Raw genomic sequence first — 25,703 nt, 5'->3', positions numbered from 1 at the left:
CAGGTGGGCAGGAGCAGCAGTGCGTAGCACATGCTTCATGATTAGACTGGTTTCGAACCCGTGCCCACCAAATACGGAGGATGCGGAAAGGTCAGGGAATGACCACCGCATATCCCCGGAGCAATATGGCCTTAGTTGCTAATGCTCCTAAAAACCAAATAACTAACAACAAACATAACAGTACTGGTGTACATTTTGGATTGCTCCACATTGACACAAAAGGAAAGTGGCTGTTCATTGGTGTGTTAAGGTTTGAGGTGGTTGTTGTTGACCTGACTAGAATATAATTGGCTTAGCACTGGGGTCATGTGGATGAGGAACTAGCTGTTGGTTGGCTCTCCTGGCTACCCTTTGTGACTGTGTCAAGCGTATGAGGTTGGGGAAGACGGGAGATGTCGTCATACCAGTAGGAGTAGCAAAGGCACCTCTGTTAACTGTTATCAGTGGCATCTTGGTTGGCACGAATCATCTGCCTCTCATTTAGAGAGGATTGGGTTTGATCCCCCTATCCTCTCTAAATAACTGTAGGAATTTTCTGAAGTTCTCTTCAATTGAAGCGGTAGTTAACAATCTCTGGTGTAGGTAACACACTTTCCTCCATAAGTTATTCCAGGACTTGCAGCCTGCACAATATGCAAATCGATCTTTGAACACACACTTCTGCTGACAAATTAAATATATGTAAGTGAGCTGCCTTTGACAAATTTGTTTATGATTTGACACTACTGTCAAAAGTTAATTGCTAGTTGGAAGGGGGAACATCATTTAAAAAAAAAAAAAAAAAAAAATACTAGAACAGCCATTATTCTGTAAACTCGAGTCATGATGAGGTGAAAACAGTGTTTATCTTGCTTGTTATTATTAAATTCATGTAATGTCAACTTCCTGATGCAGCTGACATCAATCAACCTCCCATGATATGGGATGGTCCATGGATAAATAAACCCTCTGAGAATTAAAAGCTTGCAATTTGTTTATGTGATTAACTTTTATCTGTATGTTTAATTAATGATAATATTGTATTGGATATTTTTAAAATTATTGTATCATATTTTTTTAATCCCTAGCATTATTGCTTTTATGGGTATTGCATTAGTCCTCTATGTAACCCCATATTATTGCAATGAAGATATGTACGTAAATGATGTATTAGCTTACTAAAAGGCGCCTCCGTAGCCAGGTGGGAAGGAGCAGTAGTGCGTAGCACACGCGTCTTGATTAGACCGGGGTTTGAGCCCGTCACCACCAAATACGGAGGATGCGGAAAGGTCAGAGAATGACCACCGCATATCCCGGAGCAATATGGCCTTAGTTGCTAATGCCCCTAAAAACCAAATAACAAACAAACAAAACAGCTTACTAAAGAAACACAAATTGAAAATGCACAAGATGAAAAAAATTACTAGGGTTACTGCTTTGAGTCACCAACTTATAACAATTGTGTGCATAAACAAAGCTCTGTAAGATAAATAGTATAATGGTTTCACGAATGAGCACCCTTTGAATATTTTTACTACAAAGACTAACATGGTTATGATGAGACTTGTAGAAAAAAGGAGTAATTATACCAAGAAACGAATGTAAGAGTTAGGATTGACAAAGTGAAGGGGAGACACCCTCACATCTGTCAAAGTAAGTTTTATTTGTTGTGTCACATTTACAATAAATAAAATAGTTACCCATAAATAGCACTTATTTAGGATATATCAGCATTTGCAAATTCCAGAATTGTGTTATTATTATTTTTTAAAATTATTTGGATAATTAAATTTAAATATACAATTATTTCAATTAAATATTATTTAAATACAGCGAACCCTCGCTTTATGATATTAATCCATTCCAGAAACACCATTGTATCATGAAAATATCTTATTGTGAACCCAATAACAGATTGTTTTTTAGTAATTCCTTCCAAGATGTTGGAAGTTGAAATTTTCACTATATAACTAAACAGTTTATCTCTCTAAAAGGTGGTTTTTATAATGGAAATTGTATTAGTTTTATATAGAATACTAAATATCGTATTTTATATAGAATACTAAATATCGTACCACCTGTATATACCACTCACCTTTTATCTGAAAAAAAGTTGCCATAAAATTGTGGTGTGTCTTATACACTAGAATAAACATTAAAACATGATACAAATTTAAAAAAGAAAAAAGATAAAAAAAATGATGATGGTGCCACATTTTTACTTATTACCCCCCACCCCCCAAATGTTGTTTAAAATGATAATTGATAATTATAGATCAGAGACAATCATAAAGTGAAATAAGTAGGCACTGGTTAATAGAATTAGCCGCTTTATAGAATCAAATTTCTAAAAACCGCTTCAGATCATTAATTGAAATGCACTACACTTTGGTGCCTCCGTAGCCAGGTGGGAAGGAGCAGCAGTGCGTAGCACACGCTTCTTGATTGAACCGGGGTTCGAGCCCGTCACCACTAAATACGGAGGATGTGGAAAGGTCAGGGAATGACCACCGCATATCCCCGGAGCAATATGGCCTTAGTTGCTAATGCTCCTAAAAAAAAAACCAAATAACAAATAAATAACAGCACTACACTTTTGTTATCATATGTTTGGTTATAAGAATCAATTTTGAATGCCTTTGTGATATTTTTTTCTAAAGCATATTTCTTGAGGTCACTACCATAAGCAATAAAAGCAATTTGCAGCTTCCAGTTTATTGGGCTTTTCTGTTAGTGCTAATATAAATGGGTAGTAAACTCTATCTTATTGCATTTGTGATAATAGCTGTAATTCTGTGGGTTTTTACGTTATTATGGTGAAATGTGTTTTCCCTTCCATGAAATCTTCAATCATATAAAAAAAAAGAAATATTTTCAGAATCATCTCTTCATTTTTTAAGCTTTGTAAACTTGTTACTCCGTATCTTGCTCTCGCTCTCACTTGCAACTACTATTGTGTTAGTTGCAATTTGTGCGTGCCGTGTTCTTTGTTATTGATTCCTTATTAAATTTTACAACCCCCTTCCTCCCAAAAAAAAAAAAAAAAATCGGGGTGAACAGAAATAACAATTAGTTAGTTGATTTTCATGTATCATTTAATTTTCTTAATTGGTAAGGTAATAAAGTGTAATTTTGTGCTTTATATCCTTACTTTTATAGCCTGTGGATAATATTCCTCCTATTTTCACTTATTAGAATCGGCTTTAATGAATTAAAATTAAATTTGGAAACACAATCACAATGACTGGTGCTTACTACATATCATATAGTGAATGGTATTTTATTATGGAGAATCCATTGTAAAGTGATTTGATCGGGGGGTCATTATTTGATTGTTAGTGTATCTTGTTACTCAGATAGTAGAACTGTTCCTTGCCAAAGTATACTCCTAATTTTTGCATTAGTGTCATGGCATGAATAGTTTCTTTTTACCACAATGATCTCAGAGACATTACCACATTAGTTTTTGTGTCAGTTGCTTTTTACATGGATATAACATGATTCATTGCATTTTATTTGTGTCCCCTCTTTGATTTATGTTTCTTCTGCCCCAGTATTCTGTCCTTAGTTTGGGTAATTCACCCCATGTTTTGTTCATTGTTTTAACTTATTCTCGCATTTTACCATTAATGAACTTGATTATCACCGATTTCATATATTTACTTATATTAGTTCTATTAATTATGATTTGGTTTTCAAGATTAATTTGCATATTTACATTTGGCTTAGGCCTATTGATTGTCAGCATTAGTGTATAAATTTGTGTTTTGCATGTTACTTTTTTTTTAAACTATAGAGGAGTTTATAATGTCAATTGTAATGGCTTTAAAATGATTAAGTAAACTGAATTTTCATGGTATCTTTGTTCTTTCTCAGATGATACATAAAAGCATAAATTTAAATTGAAAAAGAATATACATATTCTACAACAGTCACGAAATTGCCATCAGTAATTTTCAGATGGGCAGAAATTTGCCTTCGGCCTTAGAGTAATTGATTGTCTGAACAACCTTTCATCTAGTTTTGTGGGAGTAGGTATTTGAATAAATTTAAAGAAGAATTGAGCAATATTTTTATAATTTAAAGTTTTTTTCAAATTTGTATTTTTTTTTTTTTTTTTTTTTTTGCATTGTTTACCTTTTTTGATTTGATTTTTCGAAATAATTTCACTCTAATGTTGGGCAGCTAAGTCAAAATAAGAACAAATTAATATTTAAAACCATTTATGTAAAAAGTTGTCATTTTTATGAATTTTCAAAATTTCACAAAGAAACTAATTCTAGCCAGGTATTAGCAGAAAACTCACTGGAAAGGATTAAAAGGATGTGACAGTTTTCTGATGAAGCAGAATTTATGGCAGTTGCAATAAATATAATCCATGAACCTTCAGAAAAGGATTTTAGAAAAGTTTTTTGTAATTATATAACCATTGGAAAAAGAGGATACTTAGTCAAGATATTGAAGACATCATAATTTTGATGTGATTATATGTAAATATTATATTTATTTAAATAAACATTGTCCTGAAACCTGATACTACCTTGTATAAATACTCCTGATCTTCTCTTTCTTTGTGAAGAGAATCCTACATAAGTTAAAATAAATGTGCAAATTGCTGAAAGGCATTTAATTGACTTTGTCTAATAGTATCTTAATTTCTAATGAACTTTGTTTTGTTGGCTTTGTTTTTTTTTTAATCTGGTTTCTTAAAAACTATTAAACTGAATTCTGCTAAATAACAGTTAATGTATTTATGTTCTCCTTAAGGAAGTACCTAAAAAAGAAGATTCTCCTGTAATATTAGAAGATATTGAACAAGGCTATACACTAATTTTCCACCCTGGTAAGAAAAACAGTGATCATGAAAGTTCCTTCTCCCCTAAATTGGCTGAAGCAGAAACTGATATTTCTGAAGTGAGTGTTGTGAAATTTGCAGTTGTTTGTGATATTTATTAGATTTCAGTAGATCTTAAATTATTTTTTTTCAACACAGCATTTATATTTCTCTTGTAAATTGAATATTAGTAGTATTAGTAGAGGAATACGACACAAGAAAGCAAGCTTATGCAGCATCAGCTAAAAAAAAAAAAAAACCTCTCCCATTTCACCCCTCCATTCGTTCCAAATGCCTGTCCAGCTCAGCCTTAAATTTATTTAGGCTATCAACTTCCACAACAAAAGATGGAAGTCTGTTCCACCAATCAACTACCCACTGGCTAAAGGCAAATTTCCACACATCTGTTCTACAACTGTCTTTCCTCAATTTGAAACTGTGCCCCCTTAGGTTCTTAATCTGAACAAGAGGAAGAATCCCATCAGCCTTCAGCTTGCTCAACTCATTCAAGGCCTTATACACCTCAGTCACCACCACATAAGGGAAATGTAATAAGTATTGTGGAATTAAAAAAAAATGCATGAGAATAACATTAAATCCTACTTGAAATTACTTTTCAGGTTACTCTGTAATTTCTGGCTTCTGTATCTTTGTCTTGTGTTTAGCTGCCATTTGTTGTTATCACTATATCAAAAATAGTGACAAGAAAGCATTTTGATTCTTACCTTTTTTTCCAAAAATATTGAATTGGTGATCAGCATGCTATGATACAAAATGAAAGCCAAAAGTTTCCAGACTGGCTGTGTAGATTGCTAACCACATGAAGTATAGCATTGTGCCATTAGATACCACTGAACTAATTCATTGCGAGTTAGTGTAGAGTATTTCACACCAATAGAATATTGTACTTTTGTGCCATTGATGTTTAAATGTGTTCCTGTTGAATGTATCTTGTGATTGTTGTAGCTGAGCAAGAAGGTTGATGTTGGGGAATGGCAAACTTGCATCATTGTGTTATTAAATTAGGAAAACAGCTTTGGCGACTTACAAAATGCCAAAACAAGCATTTGGTGATGATGCTGTGGGTAGAATACAAACTTGTCAGTGGTATTCAAGTTTCCAAGGTGGCCAAAATTTTGTTCAAGATTTTGAATGCTTGGGTCATCCACCGTCAAGTTGGACTAATGAAAACGTTAAAAAAATTCATTAAGTTATCCATGAGAACAGATGGCTTATGAATAATATTTGTGATATTCTAGGCCTATTGTACGGTACATGCTGATGGCTTCAGACTAAAAATATAAACAAGAGGTTGATCTGAAAAATTTGTGCCCTGCTGGCTCAGTAATGAACAGATACAGAACTGGCTTTCTGTGTGCCGAGACCTGCAAGCACAGGCTGGAAAGGACACAAACTTTCATCCTCTGGTATTAGAGGAGTAAAGCTAGGTTTATGGTTATGGCCCAGAAACAAAGTAGCAGGCTTCCCAATGGAAAAGTCCATTCAACTCTGTATCCAAAAAAAGGGCAAGGTAGGTCAAATCAAATGTCAAGAGGAAGTTCCTACTACCAGGCCAAACTGGAAATCATGAATTCTACATTGGGGATCCTAAGGCATTTGAGGGATGATGTCAGGAGAAAACATCCAGACTAATGGTGCACTCAGGATTGGCTTCTGTATCACGACAATGTGACAGTCCACGTGGCTTTGGCAGTTTAGCAGTTTTTAGCCAAGAACAAAATAACGCTGGTTCCATACCCTCCCTATTTTTTTTATGGCCCCAAGCACGTGCAGTATTAGAACCTATAGTATTTGTACCATGCATAAGTTGAAGGTTGAGAAGATGAAAGAAGGTACTTGTTAAGATTAGGCTTGAATTTCTATAGATTGTAAATTTCCAGAAATATGTACGAAGGAAGGTTTTTTGAGAAAACAGAAGTTGAAGGAATAAATGAGGAAGAAGAAAAGTTAGTTCTGTGAGTTTGATGTTGGACAGTATAAAAGCATTTTGACTGGTTTGGAAGAGAGCTGAATTACAGAACCAAATTCAGAACAGTACCCATGGAAATATCTGTAGAAAAGGCATGCAGCAGACTGTGTGTGCGCAACTTAACTTCTTGGATACCAGTAGTTGTGGATGTTATCTATTCCTCGGGTTCACCTGTTGTGGGACTTTCTGATTGACTGTTGTACTTCTTCCTCCTGGATCTCCCATTGTTTAATCTCTTGTACATCCTTGATTTTCCTCTGTTCTAGATCTGTTCAGGGAGCACAGCCATTATGGCTAACTTTACTGCTCCACAGGTTACCTCAGACCTCCTTGAGTGCCTTCTGGTCAGGGGATCTGGTGTCCTTTGTTGTCCAATGTTTCTGTAGAAGGCTCTGGTTTTCATCAAATGTCCAGTTGTCTGTTTTCTTCTCAGAACTGTCCTATATAGATGATTTTTCACTGATTGCAATGAGGTTCTGCTTGAGGATCTCATATACTTCAATTCTTTGATTATAGGTCTCGTGTTTGCAATGGATGTCGTCTTTCTTGAGGACGGTATTCACTTTTCTGGTCAGCTTCTTACTTCTGTTAACACATTGGTACTGTGTCAGTTGGCCTATCTTCACTCATCTCTTCTATCTTCTGCTGTAGTTTTCTTTTCCAGGCTGGTGGTTCATTGTCTTTGCATTTTGTTTCCTGTTCTCTGGTTTTTCTTCCATTCATCCTGGTGGCTGAGTAAATGACTACAGCTGCAGAGTAAATGACTGTGCAGATGGTGTTTAGTGTTACTTCCTTGTTGTTGTGTTGTAATCCAGTATCAAGACCCAACAGAATCCTGTGGAAAGTCACAGACCACCTAAATCTGGGATGAAGTTGTTAATATATGTAATATAATCATTTCCTGATTGAGGTAGTCTGTGACTTTCCACAGAATTCTGTTGGGTCTCAGCTTCAGTATGTTATAAGTCTTTGTGGGGTCCATTCCCTGGAATTCTGCTAGGGCCTTCTTCCATTCTTCTATTCTGGATATTGTGACATCGTTTGTTTCTACTTCGGCTGCTCTGGGTTGTTGTTTTTATACTTGGTGTTCCTTCTTCAGTTCTGATTTTGTGCTTGTATTCTTTGTTCTTTATAGTTGGCTGCTCACATACTGCTTGATTTTTTTTTTTTTTTTTCCAAGATTGCAGGAGCTATCATGTTTACTGACCCTGGTCTGTTATTTGCTCTTTGATGACCTAAACAGTTTGAACCACTTTGTGTGCAGTTTCTTCCTTTACATTGTCATGTTGGTCTCTAGCTTCATTACTTTGTGGTATGCTCATCATGGTGAACATATTCATTTTGATGCTCCACTTTGTGCTTTGGCTTTTTTCTTCCTTCATGGGTGGTCACTAGTGCAGTTATGCAGGAAGCACTTCAAGTTGTTTGGGCTGGATGTCTTGCCCTTCCCTTGTGGTAGCCATGCAGATGTCTACCACATCTGCATGGTAGACATCTATGTGGTAGCCATGTGAAGGCTACCACATAGCCTTCACATGGCTACCATATAGTGGAATTTATACTTACCTGGTTAAAAAGTTTTCTCTAGAAGGGAAAAAAAAAAATTATTAAAAGATTTTTTTTTTTTTTTCTTCTAGAGGCCTTAAATTCCAGGAACTACACTTGCGTGATGCAGAAACTTAAGTCATACAGTGCCTGTATTGTATAATATTGCTGGTCTAATCTTAAAGGTTGCTAGTTGTTCATTGATGAAATATTTGGTAAAAGGCATTTGAAATTGTGATGTTCACAAAAATTTGAACAATGCATCACTGCTTGAAAATCACATGGCACTCATTGAGAGAGAGAGAGAGAGAGAGAGAGAGAGAGAGAGAGAGAGAGAGAGTTTGAATCTCATCAAATTCTTAAAGCCCTCTTGAGTTACGGTTGTAGTCAGCTGATCTTATGAGAAGGGAGTAGGATTTTCCACATGTGTTGTTATTATTAATAAAAGCCATAAGTTGAAGCAAGCCAGACTTTTGCTGCATCAGCCAGAAAAGCAAATGAGGTACTCAAAAGAATAAGTTCCTTCTTTTGAGCACCTGAAGGTATCCAGCTGTCCCTTAAATTTGATTAGATTGTCAACATCAACCATTTTTATTTTACCAATTTTAGTTCATCCTTAAAATATAGGAGGAATTTTCTGTATTTGTAATCTGATTTTAGCATCTCTTTTTTTGTAAACTTTTCTGTATCAACCAGGCATCCAAGGATGGATGAAATAATATCTGGCACTTCTGCAACACACACATCTTTATTAGTAATTGAAAATTGAAGTAAATTTTGAAAGGCATGTATCCCCCCTTTCCCAGGGCATTTGTTTTATAAGTTGGGGGTTCTGAATTGATGAGCACAAAAGAGAGACCAGAGTGGAAATTTTTTTTTTTGGTGTGTGTGTGGGGGGGGGGGGGGAACAGAAGTTACATTGTTTTAACCTGTTCAACAGCCTTGAATTCTGAAAATCAACCATTGTTGCACCAGCCAACATTTCAAAGAAGGATTTTACAGCCCATGCCCTAGCATAAACTGCAGTGAAGGAGACTAATTTCTCCCATTACACTCTGGTGCCCTCTGACCTGAAACAGTCACTGAGAATAATAGCCAGAAGGCCAACACATAAATGCAACCAGCAATCTATTCACGTGATCCCAGTGTCATGTGGGTAGATAACCATCAATCAGACCTGTTTCCTATTAACCTCTTGATGTATTCTGAAAAACAGCTGTTTTGCTGTTTGTGACCATATACAGTCTGTCCTCGTATAGCACGATAGTTGTGTTCCTAGAAACCCTCGTGCAATGCAAAATCGTGCAATATAAACAACAGGCCCTATGGGAAAAGTGGGGTTAGGTGCCGACCACCCAAGATTGAACACACATTTGGAACCAAAACATTACCAAACACAATAAATAATCGGGTAATTTTAATCGTTATAACGATTAAAATACGTAATAAAAAATAATATAATATTTTTTTATTATAATATAATAAATAATAAAAAATATTTTTTTATTATATTATAATAAAGTATTTTTAGTATTTTTTAATACTAAAGTATTTTTTACGAATAAAATACGTATTTTATTCGTAAATTTATTATATTAAATAAAATAGTCGTAATAAAATTATAATACGTAAGTCGTAATAAAATGCTTACGTATTTTATTACGACTATTATGTAATAAAATATTGCTAATGCTTTTGCTTCTATCGTAAGCAAACTTGTTTTTGTTTGATTTTCTATCCAAACAGATAGAAAATCGAAAAACAGATAGAAAAGACAGCCGTTCCATCTCTTCCAATTCTTGTGTCTTAATCTAATGGATTTTAATTATACTTTGAGTTGTTCCCGCTATGAAAGTTGTTTTTATTTTCTCTGCATTCTTTGTAATTCTCGGCGTTGCCTCATTTAGGTCTGTAGCACGTGCAATACCACATGGTCTTTCATTTCGCTCAAAGCGTTTCACAATTTCATATTTTTTCTCTATCGACAGAGGCGGACTGGCCATAAGCCTTATCCGGGAAATCCCGGTGGGCCGGAGGCCGGTGTGATTTTGGCCATAAACCGTAGTATGAGGCCACTATAAATTTTCCCGGGTAAGAATTTTTGATCCAGTCCGCCTCTGTTTATCGATATTGTTTTCTTGTTTGCTGTTTGTGACCATATACAGTCTGTCCTCGTATAGCACGATAGTTGTGTTCCTAGAAACCCTCGTGCAATGCAAAATCGTGCAATATAAACAACAGGCCCTATGGGAAAAGTGGGGTTAGGTGCCGACCACCCAAGATTGAACACACATTTGGAACCAAAACATTACCAAACACAATAAATAATCGGGTAATTTTAATCGTTATAACGATTAAAATACGTAATAAAAAATAATATAATATTTTTTTATTATAATATAATAAATAATAAAAAATATTTTTTTATTATATTATAATAAAGTATTTTTAGTATTTTTTAATACTAAAGTATTTTTTACGAATAAAATACGTATTTTATTCGTAAATTTATTATATTAAATAAAATAGTCGTAATAAAATTATAATACGTAAGTCGTAATAAAATGCTTACGTATTTTATTACGACTATTATGTAATAAAATATTGCTAATGCTTTTGCTTCTATCGTAAGCAAACTTGTTTTTGTTTGATTTTCTATCCAAACAGATAGAAAATCGAAAAACAGATAGAAAAGACAGCCGTTCCATCTCTTCCAATTCTTGTGTCTTAATCTAATGGATTTTAATTATACTTTGAGTTGTTCCCGCTATGAAAGTTGTTTTTATTTTCTCTGCATTCTTTGTAATTCTCGGCGTTGCCTCATTTAGGTCTGTAGCACGTGCAATACCACATGGTCTTTCATTTCGCTCAAAGCGTTTCACAATTTCATATTTTTTCTCTATCGACAGAGGCGGACTGGCCATAAGCCTTATCCGGGAAATCCCGGTGGGCCGGAGGCCGGTGTGATTTTGGCCATAAACCGTAGTATGAGGCCACTATAAATTTTCCCGGGTAAGAATTTTTGATCCAGTCCGCCTCTGTTTATCGATATTGTTTTCTTTTTCTCTCTGAATCTGCAGTGTCTTCGCCAGGACGCTTCCTTTTCACACCTTTTAAGTATTTTACTCATTTTTAAAGCACAATTACAAAACGAGGAGGCACGCTTAATACACATAAACAAAGCTGCGCGCGTGTAGCAACTGAATAAACAACACTGTAAAGGCCGAGATACACTATTAACACCTCACATTTTACTAAAGCACATTTCTAGGGGTTACTACCATAAAACAATAAAAACAATTTCCAGTTGCGTTTCTGCTAGTGGAATCTGTTATAAACTGGTCGTAAACTCGATCTAATTGCAATTGCAAATTATCGATAGCTGGAATTGTGTGGGTTTTTACGTTATTATGGTGAAATGTGTTTCCCCTTCACTGATATAAAACGCATAAATACATTTTCAGAATCTTCTTCATTCCTATCGTGTTGCGTTCGGTTGGGGTGATTCCGCGTTCGGTTGCCATTTCTTGTAAACACAAAGGCGAATCGTGCATAAGCGAATTCGGTTCGTGTTATATAAGATAACATTCCCCTATTTATAAATCGTGTATGATCGAATTCGTGTAATGTAAACACGTGTTATACGAGGACCGACTGTAGTGCTGTCTCTAGTTCTGCACCCAGGAAGAAAGAGCATGGACCTTGTTGACTTGATTTTTTCAGCTTTAAGTCACAAAAAGAAAGGCTATAATGTGTGGCCAGTGAGCAGAGAGCCACTACCTGCAGATCTACTCTGTAGTAACCTCTTTGATCCATTATGAAAAACAGCTGTTTTCTTGTTTATGACCATGCCCATAGTGGTGTCCCTAGCTCTGCACCCAGGTAGAAAGAGCAAACCACATAAGACATTTGGCTTTTTCAACTTTAACCTGGCAATGGTGGCACCTCTATTTTTAGCAAAAATGGTGGCACAGAACGTGACAGGTACCTATTTTCTTTGTAATTTTTGCAAAACATATAGTGGCACCTCCCTATATATTTGTTTTTGAATTTTGCATGAAGTGCCGATATTTCATTTTTTATTAATGGATTGCAATGCTTGTAACTTTTTAAGTGTTAAAAAAATATTAAAATTTTAAAAACAAGCTGTGTTTTACATCTTTTATTTTCAAAAAAACAAAAAAATTAATTTTGCTAAAAATCACGAAAACATATTAGACAAAATAGAAGCCTGAATCTCTTAGTCTCTTCCATTTTCTAATTTAAAAGACTTAAGTGCAAGAAATTTCAAACTATGCATGCACATACATTTCTGCTTTATTATATATTAAATATTATTAAAAAAAAAAAAACTTATGTATATTTGATACTATTAGTTACTTTCCTTTTCAGGCTTATTTCAAATTTGGTGCTTTTCACAGCGTATGAAATTTGAAATTATATAGCTGTAGATTAGCAGCCATTTTGAGAGAATACTAGGTTTCATGTTATCTTCATGCTGTGAAAACAGAAAAAAAAAATTTTCAAAAAACTAGTGTAAGACAATAGATGTTTGACCTAGTGGGAGAGGAAAAACAAGTAACCTGAAACCTTAAACAAACATAGAATCGGCACTTGTCCGGTACTATGCCATTCTTCAAACAAAATCAAAATAGTGCCAAAATGTGGCAAAATCCAAATAGTTGCCAAAATCTGGTTTCCTCTCCCAAAGTGGAAAAGGAAAACCAATAACCTGAAACTTTATAAAAACACAGCATTGGTGCTTGTCCAGTACCATGCTATTCTTCAAGCAAAATCCCAATAGTTGTCAAAATGGTATCAGGGCTGATATGCTCTCACTCACAATTTCTGTAAGAAAACCATATGAAAATCACTTCAGAAACTATTCCAATAAAAGTTTAGGAAGTAAGAAAAAATTTCAGATTTTTAATCATTGGTTAATGGGGAACATTATTTTTTCGGGCACCTGTGAAATGCCCTGCCACCACTGGGTTAAGTCACACACACAAAAAAAAAAAAAAAAAGACCTGGAAAAGCAGGCTGTAATTTATGGAGAGTGTTAATATATTCACCTAGTTTTCTAAAAAAATATCTAAATTCTCATTGAAGCATTTGTAAAATACTGTGTGCTTGATAAGTATAAGCTCATTAGAGTAATATCCAGTTTATTTTATTAAAAGTTATGTTCACATTTTATAATCATAGAGTGAAGTATCTTTTTTCTGAAGAAACTAATTCAGATCATGCTAGAACCAAAGGCCTTGAATGGATTGAGCACGCTGAATTCTGATGGGATCCTTCCACTTGTTCAGATTACGAACCTAAGGGGGCATAAATTCAAATTAAGAAAAGACAGATGTAGAATAGATGTGCGGAAATTTGCTTTTAGCCAGCGGGTTGTTAATTGCTGGAACAAACTTCCACCTGTCGTTGTGGAAGTTGATAGGTTAAATATCACATGCCACTACTACCATTGTCCTAGAATCATTTGGAATGTTTGCTGAATTTGCACTACATATAATCCTCAGAATGAAAAAAAAGAAAAAAAATTAATATTAAAAACATTCATTTATTAAAATGGCATTTTATTCTATTTTCACTTTTGAATACTGGTAAGTGCAATGCATTATTTCTCTAAATTGGTTCAGTAAACTTAGTAATGATTCCACGGCACTTTAAATTAAGCTATGTAAAATGAACATTGCAGGTATGCAAGAAATCTAACAGATATTTTTAAATATTAAATTACAGCCACTTCCCAATTAATGTATGGGTTGCATTCCACAGAACTCTACGTAAGTCGGAATTTCCCCCATGCTTGTGCAGCACTCGCAGCTGTGCTAGCTGAATTGATTGAATCAAAAAAGAAATGTTCAACGAACATGTGATTAGAATCATTTATTGTATTTGTTCAATTTTTTATTTCATGTGCAGGAAAAATTTCAAAATTATAAAATTACAAAAAAAAAAGAGATGGGACAGGCCTAGCGTCAGTAAGTTTTACCTCTCGTGCATCATTGCGAGAATCGGTCTTTAGCTGATAAGTATGCCTCTGCGGACATTGAGGGCTGTGGAGATTTAGAAGGGGTCAGCTGCTCAACCTTAGGAAAGAACATATTAATGGATGACTGGATGGTGGCTTTTTTCTTTTCACCGTAGATTTCTTTGTAGCAAGCAAGCATATCATTCACCCCTCTTAACTTTTAAGAATCATTCGCTATCAGGATCTATCTTCTCAAACCTTGCCATTTCCGATGCAATTTCATGAAATGCCATTGTCATCTCTCTGGTGATTGGCTCCTCATTTTGTTCATCTTGAGCTTTGTCAGCATTTTCTACTTTCACTATCGCTGCCTGCAAGTCAGTAAGTTATTCGTTAGATAATTCCTTCTCTTCTTCCTCTGTTAACTCCTCTACATCTTTGGCAACAACCTCCAACTGAAGTAGCTCTGCAACCTTTACAATCTTGTTTGTAACCTCTTTATATGATTCGTCTTTTTCAAATCCTTCGAAGCCTTTTACCGTGCCATGGGCATATTTTCTTCTATGCGCGATTTAAACAACTTTTAGTAATTTCTGCTCAGACCTTATTAATGTTTAAGATGGCGTGGTAAATATTGTAAGATTTCCAAAAGTTTCTTATCATTCTTAGTGTTTAAATTTTACACTAAGAAACTTAGTTTCTTAGTGTAAAATTTTTCTCTGTCTACTGCTGACAATGCCTGAGCAAATGTTATGTGTAAATAGTATGCGTTTAAATTCGAAATAACACCCTGATCCATGGGTTGGATGAGTGATGTCATTTTTGGTGGTAGAAATATAACTTTCATGTTCGAATTGAAATCATCTAGATATGTAGGATGTCCAGCAGCATTACCTAATAGAAGCAAAATCTTGAAAGGAATGTAGTTGTCTTTACAATATTTTTCAAACTTGGGAATGAAGCAACATTTAAACCAATCCTCAAAGAGAGATATTGTTACCACGCTCTCTGGTTCGATCGGAAACACGGGTAGGGTGGCTTTATTGATGCCCTTTAATGCATGAGAATTTCCAGAATGGTACACAAGCAGTGGTATTAATCTGTAATCTCCCGCTGCATTAGCCTCAAGCAAGAGCATGGCCCTATCTTTTGAAGCCTTGAAACCTGGCATTGTATTTTCCTCTTTGGCAATGTATGTTCGATCTGGCAATTTTTTTCCAATACAGAGCAGTCTCGTGAATGTTAAAAAATTGCTGCATTGAATAGCCGCTTTCATCAATAATTTTTTCCAACACATCACAATTTCTCTGCAGCTGCAGAATTGGCACTGGTGACTTCACTCACCGCATACTTTAATGTTTTAGAAACCAGCATGATGCTTGAACCTGTTAAACCACCTGTTGCTTGCCACAAATTTGGCTTGGGGTTCGCCATACTTATCCTTAATATCTTCAGAAGTACTTCTTGCTTTTGCTTGAATGGCCGTTGGACTCAGGGGCACTCACTTCTGAATCTGATTTTCTATTCATATTATTAATAGCTTTTCCATCTTAGATATAGCACCTGAACGCTATTTTGTGATCACTGTTGATCTTAATTGCATTTATCCTTTGACATGTTCTTTTATATGCTCACTGTCCTTTAAAATAATATTCACTGTTGAAGCAGCGAGACCTTGCAATAGATGACAGACTTTGTCCTGCTTCGTACTTCTTAATCATTTTCATCTTCATTTCTAAATCAATTTTGTTTCGTTTCCTGGCACTGCCAGCAATTGCGCTTTCCGTTGGTCCCTTTCCCTTCACCATTGTAATAAGTAAATAGAAATGAAGAGAAGATTCTGAAAATTTATTTGTTTTTTATAAGATTGAAGATTCAGTGAAGGAGAACTCGTTTCACCATAATACCATAACGTAAAAACCCACAGAATTCCAGTTATCGGTATTATCGCAAATGCAATAAGATTGAGTTTACTACCTGTTTATAATAGATTGTGCTAACAGAAAAGCCCAATAAACCAGAAAGTGCAAATTGTTTTTATTGTTTTATGGTAGTTACCTCCAGAAATGTGTTTTAGAAAAATATCACAAAGGCATTCAAAATTGATTCTTATAACAGAACATATGATAACAATGAAATTGTAGTGCAATTTCCATATGACCTTTTAGAGAGATAAATAGCTTAGTAATATAGCGAAACTTTCAACTTCCAAGGACTTGGATGTGTTGTTGGGTTCACATTACAATATTTTCACAATACCTCCATTTATCCCTACAGATGCAAAATACGTTTTCATTTTTTTTTTTTTTTTTTTTTTTTTTTCAGTTTGCACTGGCTGGAAAAAACTTGCGTAAAGTTGAATTTGTGTAAGTTGAGTATTACGTAAGTCGGGGAGTTTCTGTATGTGGGAATTTTAACATGGCTCTAGTATGATCTTTGGTTTAGATCTGCATCATTAATTTATTTTATTTGGAAAATTATAACTATTATATTAATTGGAAAACATATAACTATTATTTTATAGCTATAAAAAATCTGTGAAGATTCTGGGTTGTGTGCCAGCCATGTACTCAAAGCATATCTATGTAAGTTTACAAAGCTTTCTGAATGCAACTTAAATTGAGTACATTAACATTTTGTTGTAATTATCCCTTTTTACACATAAGAATTTCAAATATTATTTCACTACATATTCTCACATAATAGCAGTCTAAAATATGTGTACAGCTGAGCTTTTATATCACCTGAAATAAGTACAGCACACTAATTTTAAAGCATATGATAGAACTGAATATGTTGTGTGGAGAAATTTGGAATGCTAAAAAATACAAGAGAGGTCTTCTAGAAGTTATGGATGGAATATAAGTGTTATTATAATATTGAGTTTGTGTCTTTACTTTTGGATTTTTTTGTATTATTTTCAGGTTAAGTGTCAGTGATCAGAAGATTGTTTAACTGTTGTGTGCATGATTAATTTCAAAGTGTTTAAAATAATTCATGAACTGTTCAGAGAAGAAATTATGCTTTGTTTCCTGAAGAAAAGTAATTTTTCATAATTTAAAATTGCATGTTACTCAGTACAGCTTGGTTTAACATGGTTGGTGGAATGCTCTTTTCTATATAGAATTGTAGGTGTGATGATGATACCTAGCTTTTCTTTAAAATAATTAAAAGGGAAAAAATTCAGCAACATTCAAGGATACATTCATAACAATCTTTGACTTTAGTCAGGTTTGTGAAATATAAACATTTTGGTACTTCAGCTTGATGAATATGCATTTTTGCGAAAGCTTGTTGAAGCTACTTTTGTTCTTTGCTACAGAGTGAAGAAAGTTTATCTTGAATATTGCAATTTACAGTTGCATTGTAATTTGTCAGTACTTAATTTTATTTATCTTATTTACTGTTTCTGAGTGCTAGTTGGTCATTTGTTTTTAATATTTATTATAACTTTACACTTTACATTCTTGCATATAACACTGTTGAACAGCAATACGCATAGAAATTGTGGCAAGATATTAAGTTTTGGATACATTAAGGAAAAAAACATAAAACACCTCAAACACCCCTACATTATAGTAGTATACAGCAGACCAACAGTTTAACTGACATCCTTCCTCGTACCCTGTCTGTCATGTTAGACGTTGGCTGGGAGTCATCCAAACCTCTAGCAAGGATATGTGAGAGCACACATACTGCATAACACTGTATTTTACTGCATTTACATACAGTAAATACAGTATTACAGCGTGTAATTTTTTTTTTTTATGTCAACCCTTTTTCATAACATTCTAGCAACTTTGTGACTATTTCTTTTGAGTTTAACAGGCAATTGGATTTACTGGACAGGCCTTACTCCTATATAGTCCATTAAAGTAAAGGCTTACTCTATTTTTAGAAGAATAAAATCACTCAGTACTCCTGGAATGCAGTAAGAATTAGGAGTTTATTACACGTCTGTCAATAAATAATTTTTGCAGGGGATCAGGTTGGCTGTATTTATGTAGCAATGTCTCTAGAAACGTTTTCAAAAACTATAAACAATAAATTGCAATATTATTTGCATTTTGTATATAACATCTTGAAATTTTATAAATTAAAGTGAAATAAGAGTGTTACATTACAGTCATTTTTAAATTAAGAGTTATATGTTTTAAAATTATAATAGGTAGCCTATTTAAGAAATCAGGTTGCAGAAAAGGATACAGTGATTAAGAAACTTGAACAGCAGTTACTTTCTTCTTTGTGTTCATCAGAATCCCAACAGCTACAAAAACAGGATAAATTTACTAGTACTGTGGAGGAGCAAGAAGATAATTTCAAAGAAGAATTACACATACTTCAGGAGCAGCTTCAGATATCAACGTCCTATATCCAGAAGTATAAAGAACGGTAATATGTATACAGTATAATCATGTTCTGTCTTGAAGTATTGAAATTTTACCCCAGTGGAAAATAATTAGTCAGTTCAAAATAATTAGTCAGTCATACAAGGCAGCACATGAAATGCTGACACATTCATATTATCATCTGTTTCTGAACCATTAGTTGAATTTTATTTAAAGTTGGTGGTAGTCTGCATAGTTTCTGGAAAATTTGCTATAAACATCAACAATAAATCACAGCACTTTACCCCACTAGAAACTTATACGTGCTCATGAATCCCGTAAGATCCTGTATTTAAGTAAAATTTTAGAAAAGTCAAGCCTCACAATCAAACAAGGCACAAATGACCTTTTTTTAAGCTCATTAACACCAGAAAGAAACCCATTTCTTCAATTTAACTCAGCAATCTAAAGAGAAGTATAAAGGAATGAAAACCTTATGCAGCCCATGTTTTTCTCCAGAAAATACTGAAACTCTCCAGGTTACATATAATCAAGTTTACAAAAATGCAGCTTGTGAACTTCGAATATATCAACATTTTGTGCAATGAAAGCTTAATTTGGATATAAAAATGTTTCCACACGATCACAGCACGCTGTATAAACTTTCTGAAAATGAGTCGGAGTTTAATTGGACTCCTCTTCAAGCAGTACCTGCATAATTTTTTACCACAAGTCACGGGTGCTAAGCTTCCTATGAACATCAAGTAGTTTATGTGATATGGTGCTATACCATATATAACTGATGTTGTGTTAGTTTTTTTGCACACTTTTTTTTTTTGGTCTTTTTGTGACTTTTCGTTGGTGTTTTCTTGAAAGTGAAGTTGTTCCACAGGAAACCTGACCCTTGTGTGATTGTGAGCCATAGTTGTTCAGATGTATCATGAAATTGATGAAGGCATTTGCCATCACGCAGATATTGGTATATTCCTTCAGGAACTTGTTTGTCAAAATGGAGGACATGTTGAATATGTGGTAAATTAACAGTGTTATCCAATCTGAGCATGAAAATTCATAATGTTTGTAACAATTAATGAATAGAGTTTCTTAGGAAACATTTAACTGTATCAGTATTTTGTGTGCTGCCCTATATAAGTTGAATAAAATATTTTGCTTAATATTTTCGAAATTGTTTCATTATTGTTTTCTAATATGGTACTCAGTTATGGCCTATGAGCCAAATTTTACTCTCGTTTAGATTTTATTTTATTAAGATATTAGAATTTTATTGGCTATGGAGTATTCAAAAAAAAAAAAAAAAATATATATATATATATATATATATATAGTAAAGAATAATTGTATTAAGAAGCTAATTCATCACGGAGGGTGGAATGTGACTGTACGAAAAGGAAGAAACATTGATTGCCAAATTATTTTTAATTTCCTGTCTATTTCTTCTTCTTTTTCATACCATATATCCCTACATTCATTATCCTTTTAGTCGAGCTCACAGTGTATACCGTATATTCAATAGGTTTAAACCAAAATCTTCTTCACACTTTCTACATACAATATACTATATATATGTATATATATATATATATTTGAATAATGTTTAAAATAGTTGGAAACTGAATCTTTCATGACAAAAAATAAAATAAAAAGGTACAGCAAACATCAGAGGCAGCAAAGAGCATATTCCTCTACATGATGCTTGAAATATAACCATACAAATAAATTAGAATGAGAGTTAAAAATAAAATAATGCCAGCAGTATGGCAAGACAAGAGCGAAAATAGTCATTTCGACTATTTTCGCTCTTGGCTTGCCATACTACTGGCATTATTTTATTTTTAACTCTCATTCTAATTTATTTGTATGGTGTTACACACACACACACACACACACACACATGGGAGCTTCATCTTTTTTTTTTAACTGATATTTGTTAAGGCCATTCTTCCAGCAGTTATAGTAATCCCTCCCAAACCATTGATTTAAGATGGCACAGTTTTATATTTGTATATTAAAATTTTACAATTCATGTTTTTCTTATATATGTGTGTGATTCAGTCATCTCCTTAACCAAACATGACAATTATTGCTCCCCACCTCCTCTAGTGGAGGAGGGGAGCAATAATTGTCATGTTTGCACTCTATCCCAATTCCAAAACTTTTGTCACTCAAGTTGAGTGAGTGTGTGGCACCTCCGTAGCCAGGTGGGCAGGAGCAACAGTGCGTAGCGCACGCTTCTTGCGTGTGCTATGCACTGGGTTCGAGCCCTTTCCCACCAAATACGAAGGATGTGGAAAGGTCAGGGAATGACCACCGCATATCCCCGGAGCAATATGGCCTTAGTTGCTAATGCTCCTAAAAACCAAAATAACAACATCAAGTTGAGTGACAAAAGCTAAAGGAGCTAAAGGGCTTGATATTCATGACACCTAAAGAGTGATTGCCTACTAACTCAGTGGCATTTTTTCTAACCCTCTGGCACACTGAACAAGGTCATCGAACAACAAGGTCCTGGCACCTTGTTGTGCTACGACACACTGCACAGTTTGGTAACCAGTGTAGTCTGTCCTCAGTGCTACCTCTCAGTACATGTTCATGTTTGACTAATGTTTACATTTTTCTTGAATATATTTCAGATTTGTTTTCATAATGATTTGAAGATTACCACACTCATATCTTTTGTTCTTGGTGTTACATTTCTTCTAAACAGCCACTCACTCTGTACAAATCTCAGATCTGCCCTACCACAGAATATTAGTAGTATTAGTAGTGGTATGTGATGCAAGAAAGCAAGTGTATGAGCTTATGCAGCATTAGACAAAAAAAAAAATTACAAAACAAATACCTCTAAATGTTTGTCCAGTTCCTCCTTAAATTTATTTAACCTATCAACTTCGACAACAACAGATGGAAGTTTGTTCCAGCAATTAACCACCCGCTGGCTAAAGGCAAATTTCCACACATCTATTCTACCTCTGTCTTTCCTCAATTTGAATTTATGCCCCATTAGGTTTGTAATCTGAACAAGTGGAAGAATCCCATCAGAATTCAGCATGCTCAACCCATTCAAGGCTTTATACACCTCAATCAGATCACCTCACAGGTTCCTAGTCTCCAGCCCCTGCAATCTGCAGAACTTAAGCCTCTCTTGGTAAGAGGGCCCGTTCATTCCCCTCACCAATCTTGTTGCCCTTCTCTGTACACGCTCAAACAAATCTACATCCTTCCTAAAATGAGGCCTCTAGACCTGTACACAGTACTCAAGATGTAGCCTGACCATTGCCTTATACAGAGGGACAATCGCCTCCTTTTCCCTGCTAGCAAAATTCCTATATATCATTGACAAAACCCCATGATCTGTCCTGGCAGCCTGTCTGCATTGCTCAGAAAACTTCATATCTGACTGCACAATTACTCCCAGGTCTTTTTCATTTTCTACCACCTTAAGTGTAGTACCACACAGTTGGTACGTTTCTCTGGGGTTACTTCTACCCATATGCAGTACTTTGCATTTGTCAAGGTTAAACTTCAGTTGCCACTTCTCAGCCCATCTGCCTAAATTTTCTAGATCCTCTTGCAGTAGCACACTGCCATTACTGTCATTAACAACCATGCCAACCTTTGTATCATCTGCAAACTTCGACACTAAGCCTGATATACCTTCATCAATATCATTGATAAATATACAAAACAAGAGTGGACCCAACACCGAACCCTGTGGGACTCCACTAATAACATTAGTCCACGAAGAGCAGCACCCATTGATTACCACTCTGTTTTCTCCCACTCAACCATCCTTTTATCCATTGGAGCAATTTACCCTTAATACCATTCGGCTCCAATTTGTATAGTAGTCTTCCATGCACAACAGTGTCAAAAGCTTTTCTGAAATCCAAGTATATGATATCAAAATTATTTTTTGCATCCAGTTCCTTTGTAACCACATCATAATAACCAATCAAATTTGTCAGACAAGACTTTCCCTTAACAAACCCTTGCTGTGTCTGAATTATTGCTGCAGTCTTGTCTAGATGATCCTGCAATGCATCTTTAACCAATGACTCCATTATTTTACCCGGAACAGAAGTTATACTAACTGGTGTGTAATTACTTGTCACCCTTAAATCCCCCTTTGTGAATTGGGGATACATTTGCACATCTGCAGTCCATGGGGATGTGCAAATCAACTCTCCTCTGAGTTGTTTGTTTGTTTGTTATTTGGTTTTTAGGAGCATTAGCAACTAAGGCCATATTGCTCCGGGATATGCAGTGGTCATTCCCTGAATGACCTTTCCGCATCCTCCGTCGCTTCTTGATTAGACCGGGGTTCGAGCCCGTCACCACCAAATACGGAGGATGTGGAAAGGTCAAGGAATGACCACCGCATATTCTCGGAGCAATATGGCCTTAGTTGCTAATGCTCCTAAAAAAAAACCAAAAACAAGCATCCTCCGTATTTGGTGGTGACAGGCTCGAACCCTGGTCTAATCAAGAAGCGTGTGCTACGCACTGCTGCTCCTTCCCACCTGGCTAAGGAGGCACTCTCCCCTGAGTCCAAGGATGCTCTCATAATTATGGCTAAGGGTTTGCTTAGTTGCTTTGCCGCCTCCTTTAATATGACTGGATAGATTTCATCCACCCCGGGTGCCTTTCTTATGTTTAACTTCAACGATTTCTCCTCCACTTTGCTCTCAGTTATTACAAAATCATTAAGCACCCTGCTACAATTTGAAAACCTTCTGGCATTTTCAAACCTTCACTTCTCATATGTGAATGTAGATGCAAAATACTCATTCAGTTTGTTTGCTATCTGAGCAGGATCATCAACAGTGGAACCATTGATGTCAAGTGGACCAATCAGATTAATCCCCTTTTTTACATAATTTGTTTAGGGCAATAGCCTCAGGTTACAAAGAAGTTAACTAACATGAGTTTCTGCAATGGAATCTTGTCTACAAGTAGCCAACTACTAAGTAGTTACAAATGGCATCATTTAAGTATATCTCATATGTTGAATACCTTCACACTGAGTTACCACGATATTTCACTATAAGTAATGCTTCACCAATGAAGAAGACTACTGTTACTTATTCTGGGCGGATACCACCACCCAGACGGCACCATTTCAAAGCTTATTGGCTCTTTGTCAGTGGGCAGGCAGGTACTCTGGTGTTGCAATCATGACAACCCGGTTGTGAAGTATAACTCCACAATATTTTTCTCAGTGTAGTCTGTGCTTGTTAACAGAAGAGATTGCTTCTACAAGGATGGGATACATAGAAGGGGTGTACTTATGTACTTAAATAGAAGGGGTGCAAGAATATTTGCTGATGCTATGAGGCAATGTTAGGTGGGTTGGAAAACCTCTAGCTTGGGGGTATTCACAAACTAATAGATTAACAGTATCTGCAGGCAGAGGTGGAAATGATTCTTGAACTGCTGGGAATCATGAAACAAGTAAATACATGGGCTGTGTTACAGTAACTAAGAGTAAGAACAGGTGCATGTATACTTGCATGTACACCAATGCTAGGAGTATAGTAAATAAATTTGATGAATTTGAAGTGCTGCTTAAGATCCAAGGCAGATATTGTTGGGATATAAGAGATGTGGTGCCAATCAATCAGATATAAGGGATGCAGAATTGGAATTTGTGGAGTACAATGTGTATAGAAAGTATAGACAGGATAGGAAAGGGGTAGGGGTATGCTGTTAGTTAAAAAACACAAAATCGAAGGAAGTTTATCCGGTTGACATAGATGGACAGCGCAATGTTGAGTCAGTTTGGTGTGACATAAGCACTGCAAAAGAAAAAATAAGAGTAGGAGTGTGTTATAGGCCTAATGACTCGAATGAGTACAAAGAACAATTATACAGAGAAATACAGTGGACCAGTAAATCAGTGTTTCTCATAATGGGGGATTTTAACTTCCCAGATATAGACTAACTTGTGGGTTGGTCACCAGCACACTAGCAAGGCTTTTGTGGATTTATTGGATGTTTGTTTTCTACAGCAGCATTGGAGAGGCAACAAGAGAGAGTAACACTTGATCTGATTATCAGCAATGATTATTCATGCATTAAGAATTTACAGATAAAGGAAACCACTAGGTAGCAGTGATCACAGAGTACTGATGTGGGATTTACTTAAATATGTAGCTAATATCAGGGGTAAAGGGAAGGGTTTTTGCTTTCGTAAAGGCAACTACAGTGGTTTCAGATTTTTTAGATTCTATACAGTGGGACCGGCTGATGATGTTGCCAACAGCAAATTCTAAATGGGAAGCATTCAAGGAAGTAATTTTGGAAGCTACTAGGCTTTTTGTTCCAACTAAGAAATACTGCTCTAGGTTTAGTCCCAAATGGATGTCAGAAGAACTAACGAGACTCGTGGCAGAGAAGAAAAATGCATGGGATGCACATAAATTGTCAGGCTCTCAGTTATTACAAAATAATTTAAATCCATGTTAGAGTTTGATAAACATCTGGCCCTCTCATCCTTGAATAACTCTTCATGTATGAATGTAGATGCAAAATACTCATTTAGTTCAGCAGCTATCTAAGAATAATCATCTACAGTCAAACCACAGATATAAAGTGGACCATTCTGATTCATCCCCTTCCTTTTAGAGTTTATATAAGTAAAGAAATCTTTGCTGTTTTTCTTTGCATCCTTTGTCAAAGATTTTTCATAATCTGCCTTCGCTTACTTAACCTCCTTTATCACTTGATTAAAGACTAGCTTGGATCTACCATAGGCTGACAATGAGCCTATGGTAGATCCAAGCTAGTCTTTAATCAAGTGATAAAGGAGGTTAGGTAAGCGAAGGCAGATTATGAAAAATCTTTGACAAAGGATGCAAAGAAAAACAGCAAAGATTTCTTTACTTATATAAACACTAAAAGGAAGGGGATGAATCAGAATGGTCCACTTGATATCTGTGGTTTGACTGTAGATGATTATTCTTAGATAGCTGCTGAACTAAATGAGTATTTTGCATCTACATTCATACATGAAGAGTTATTCAA

General features: G+C 35.3%; 1 protein-coding gene across 6 annotated transcripts in view; it reads left to right on the top strand.

The window, feature by feature from the left end:
• Nucleotides 1-25,703, top strand: part of LOC150086828 (optineurin-like) — a 188,780-nt gene that overhangs the window by 93,199 nt on the left and 69,878 nt on the right. For 5 of the 6 annotated variants that reach the window (XM_090371607.1, XM_090371605.1, XM_090371602.1 and 2 more), the window contains 2 exons: nt 4,747-4,893; nt 18,500-18,723. In XM_090371607.1, the coding sequence (XP_090227733.1) occupies nt 4,747-4,893; nt 18,500-18,723 (371 nt within the window). The remainder of the gene's footprint in view (nt 1-4,746; nt 4,894-18,499; nt 18,724-25,703) is intronic. The other variant, XM_090371604.1, reaches the window with a different exon arrangement.

This window comes from Mastigoproctus giganteus, chromosome 4, assembly GCF_048544385.1.
Source record: "Mastigoproctus giganteus isolate SK-2022 chromosome 4, ASM4854438v1, whole genome shotgun sequence".
Lineage (NCBI taxonomy): Eukaryota > Metazoa > Arthropoda > Arachnida > Uropygi > Thelyphonidae > Mastigoproctus > Mastigoproctus giganteus.
The sequence above is the reverse complement of the archived record's forward strand: the minus strand, read 5'-3'. Positions and strand labels throughout refer to the sequence as shown.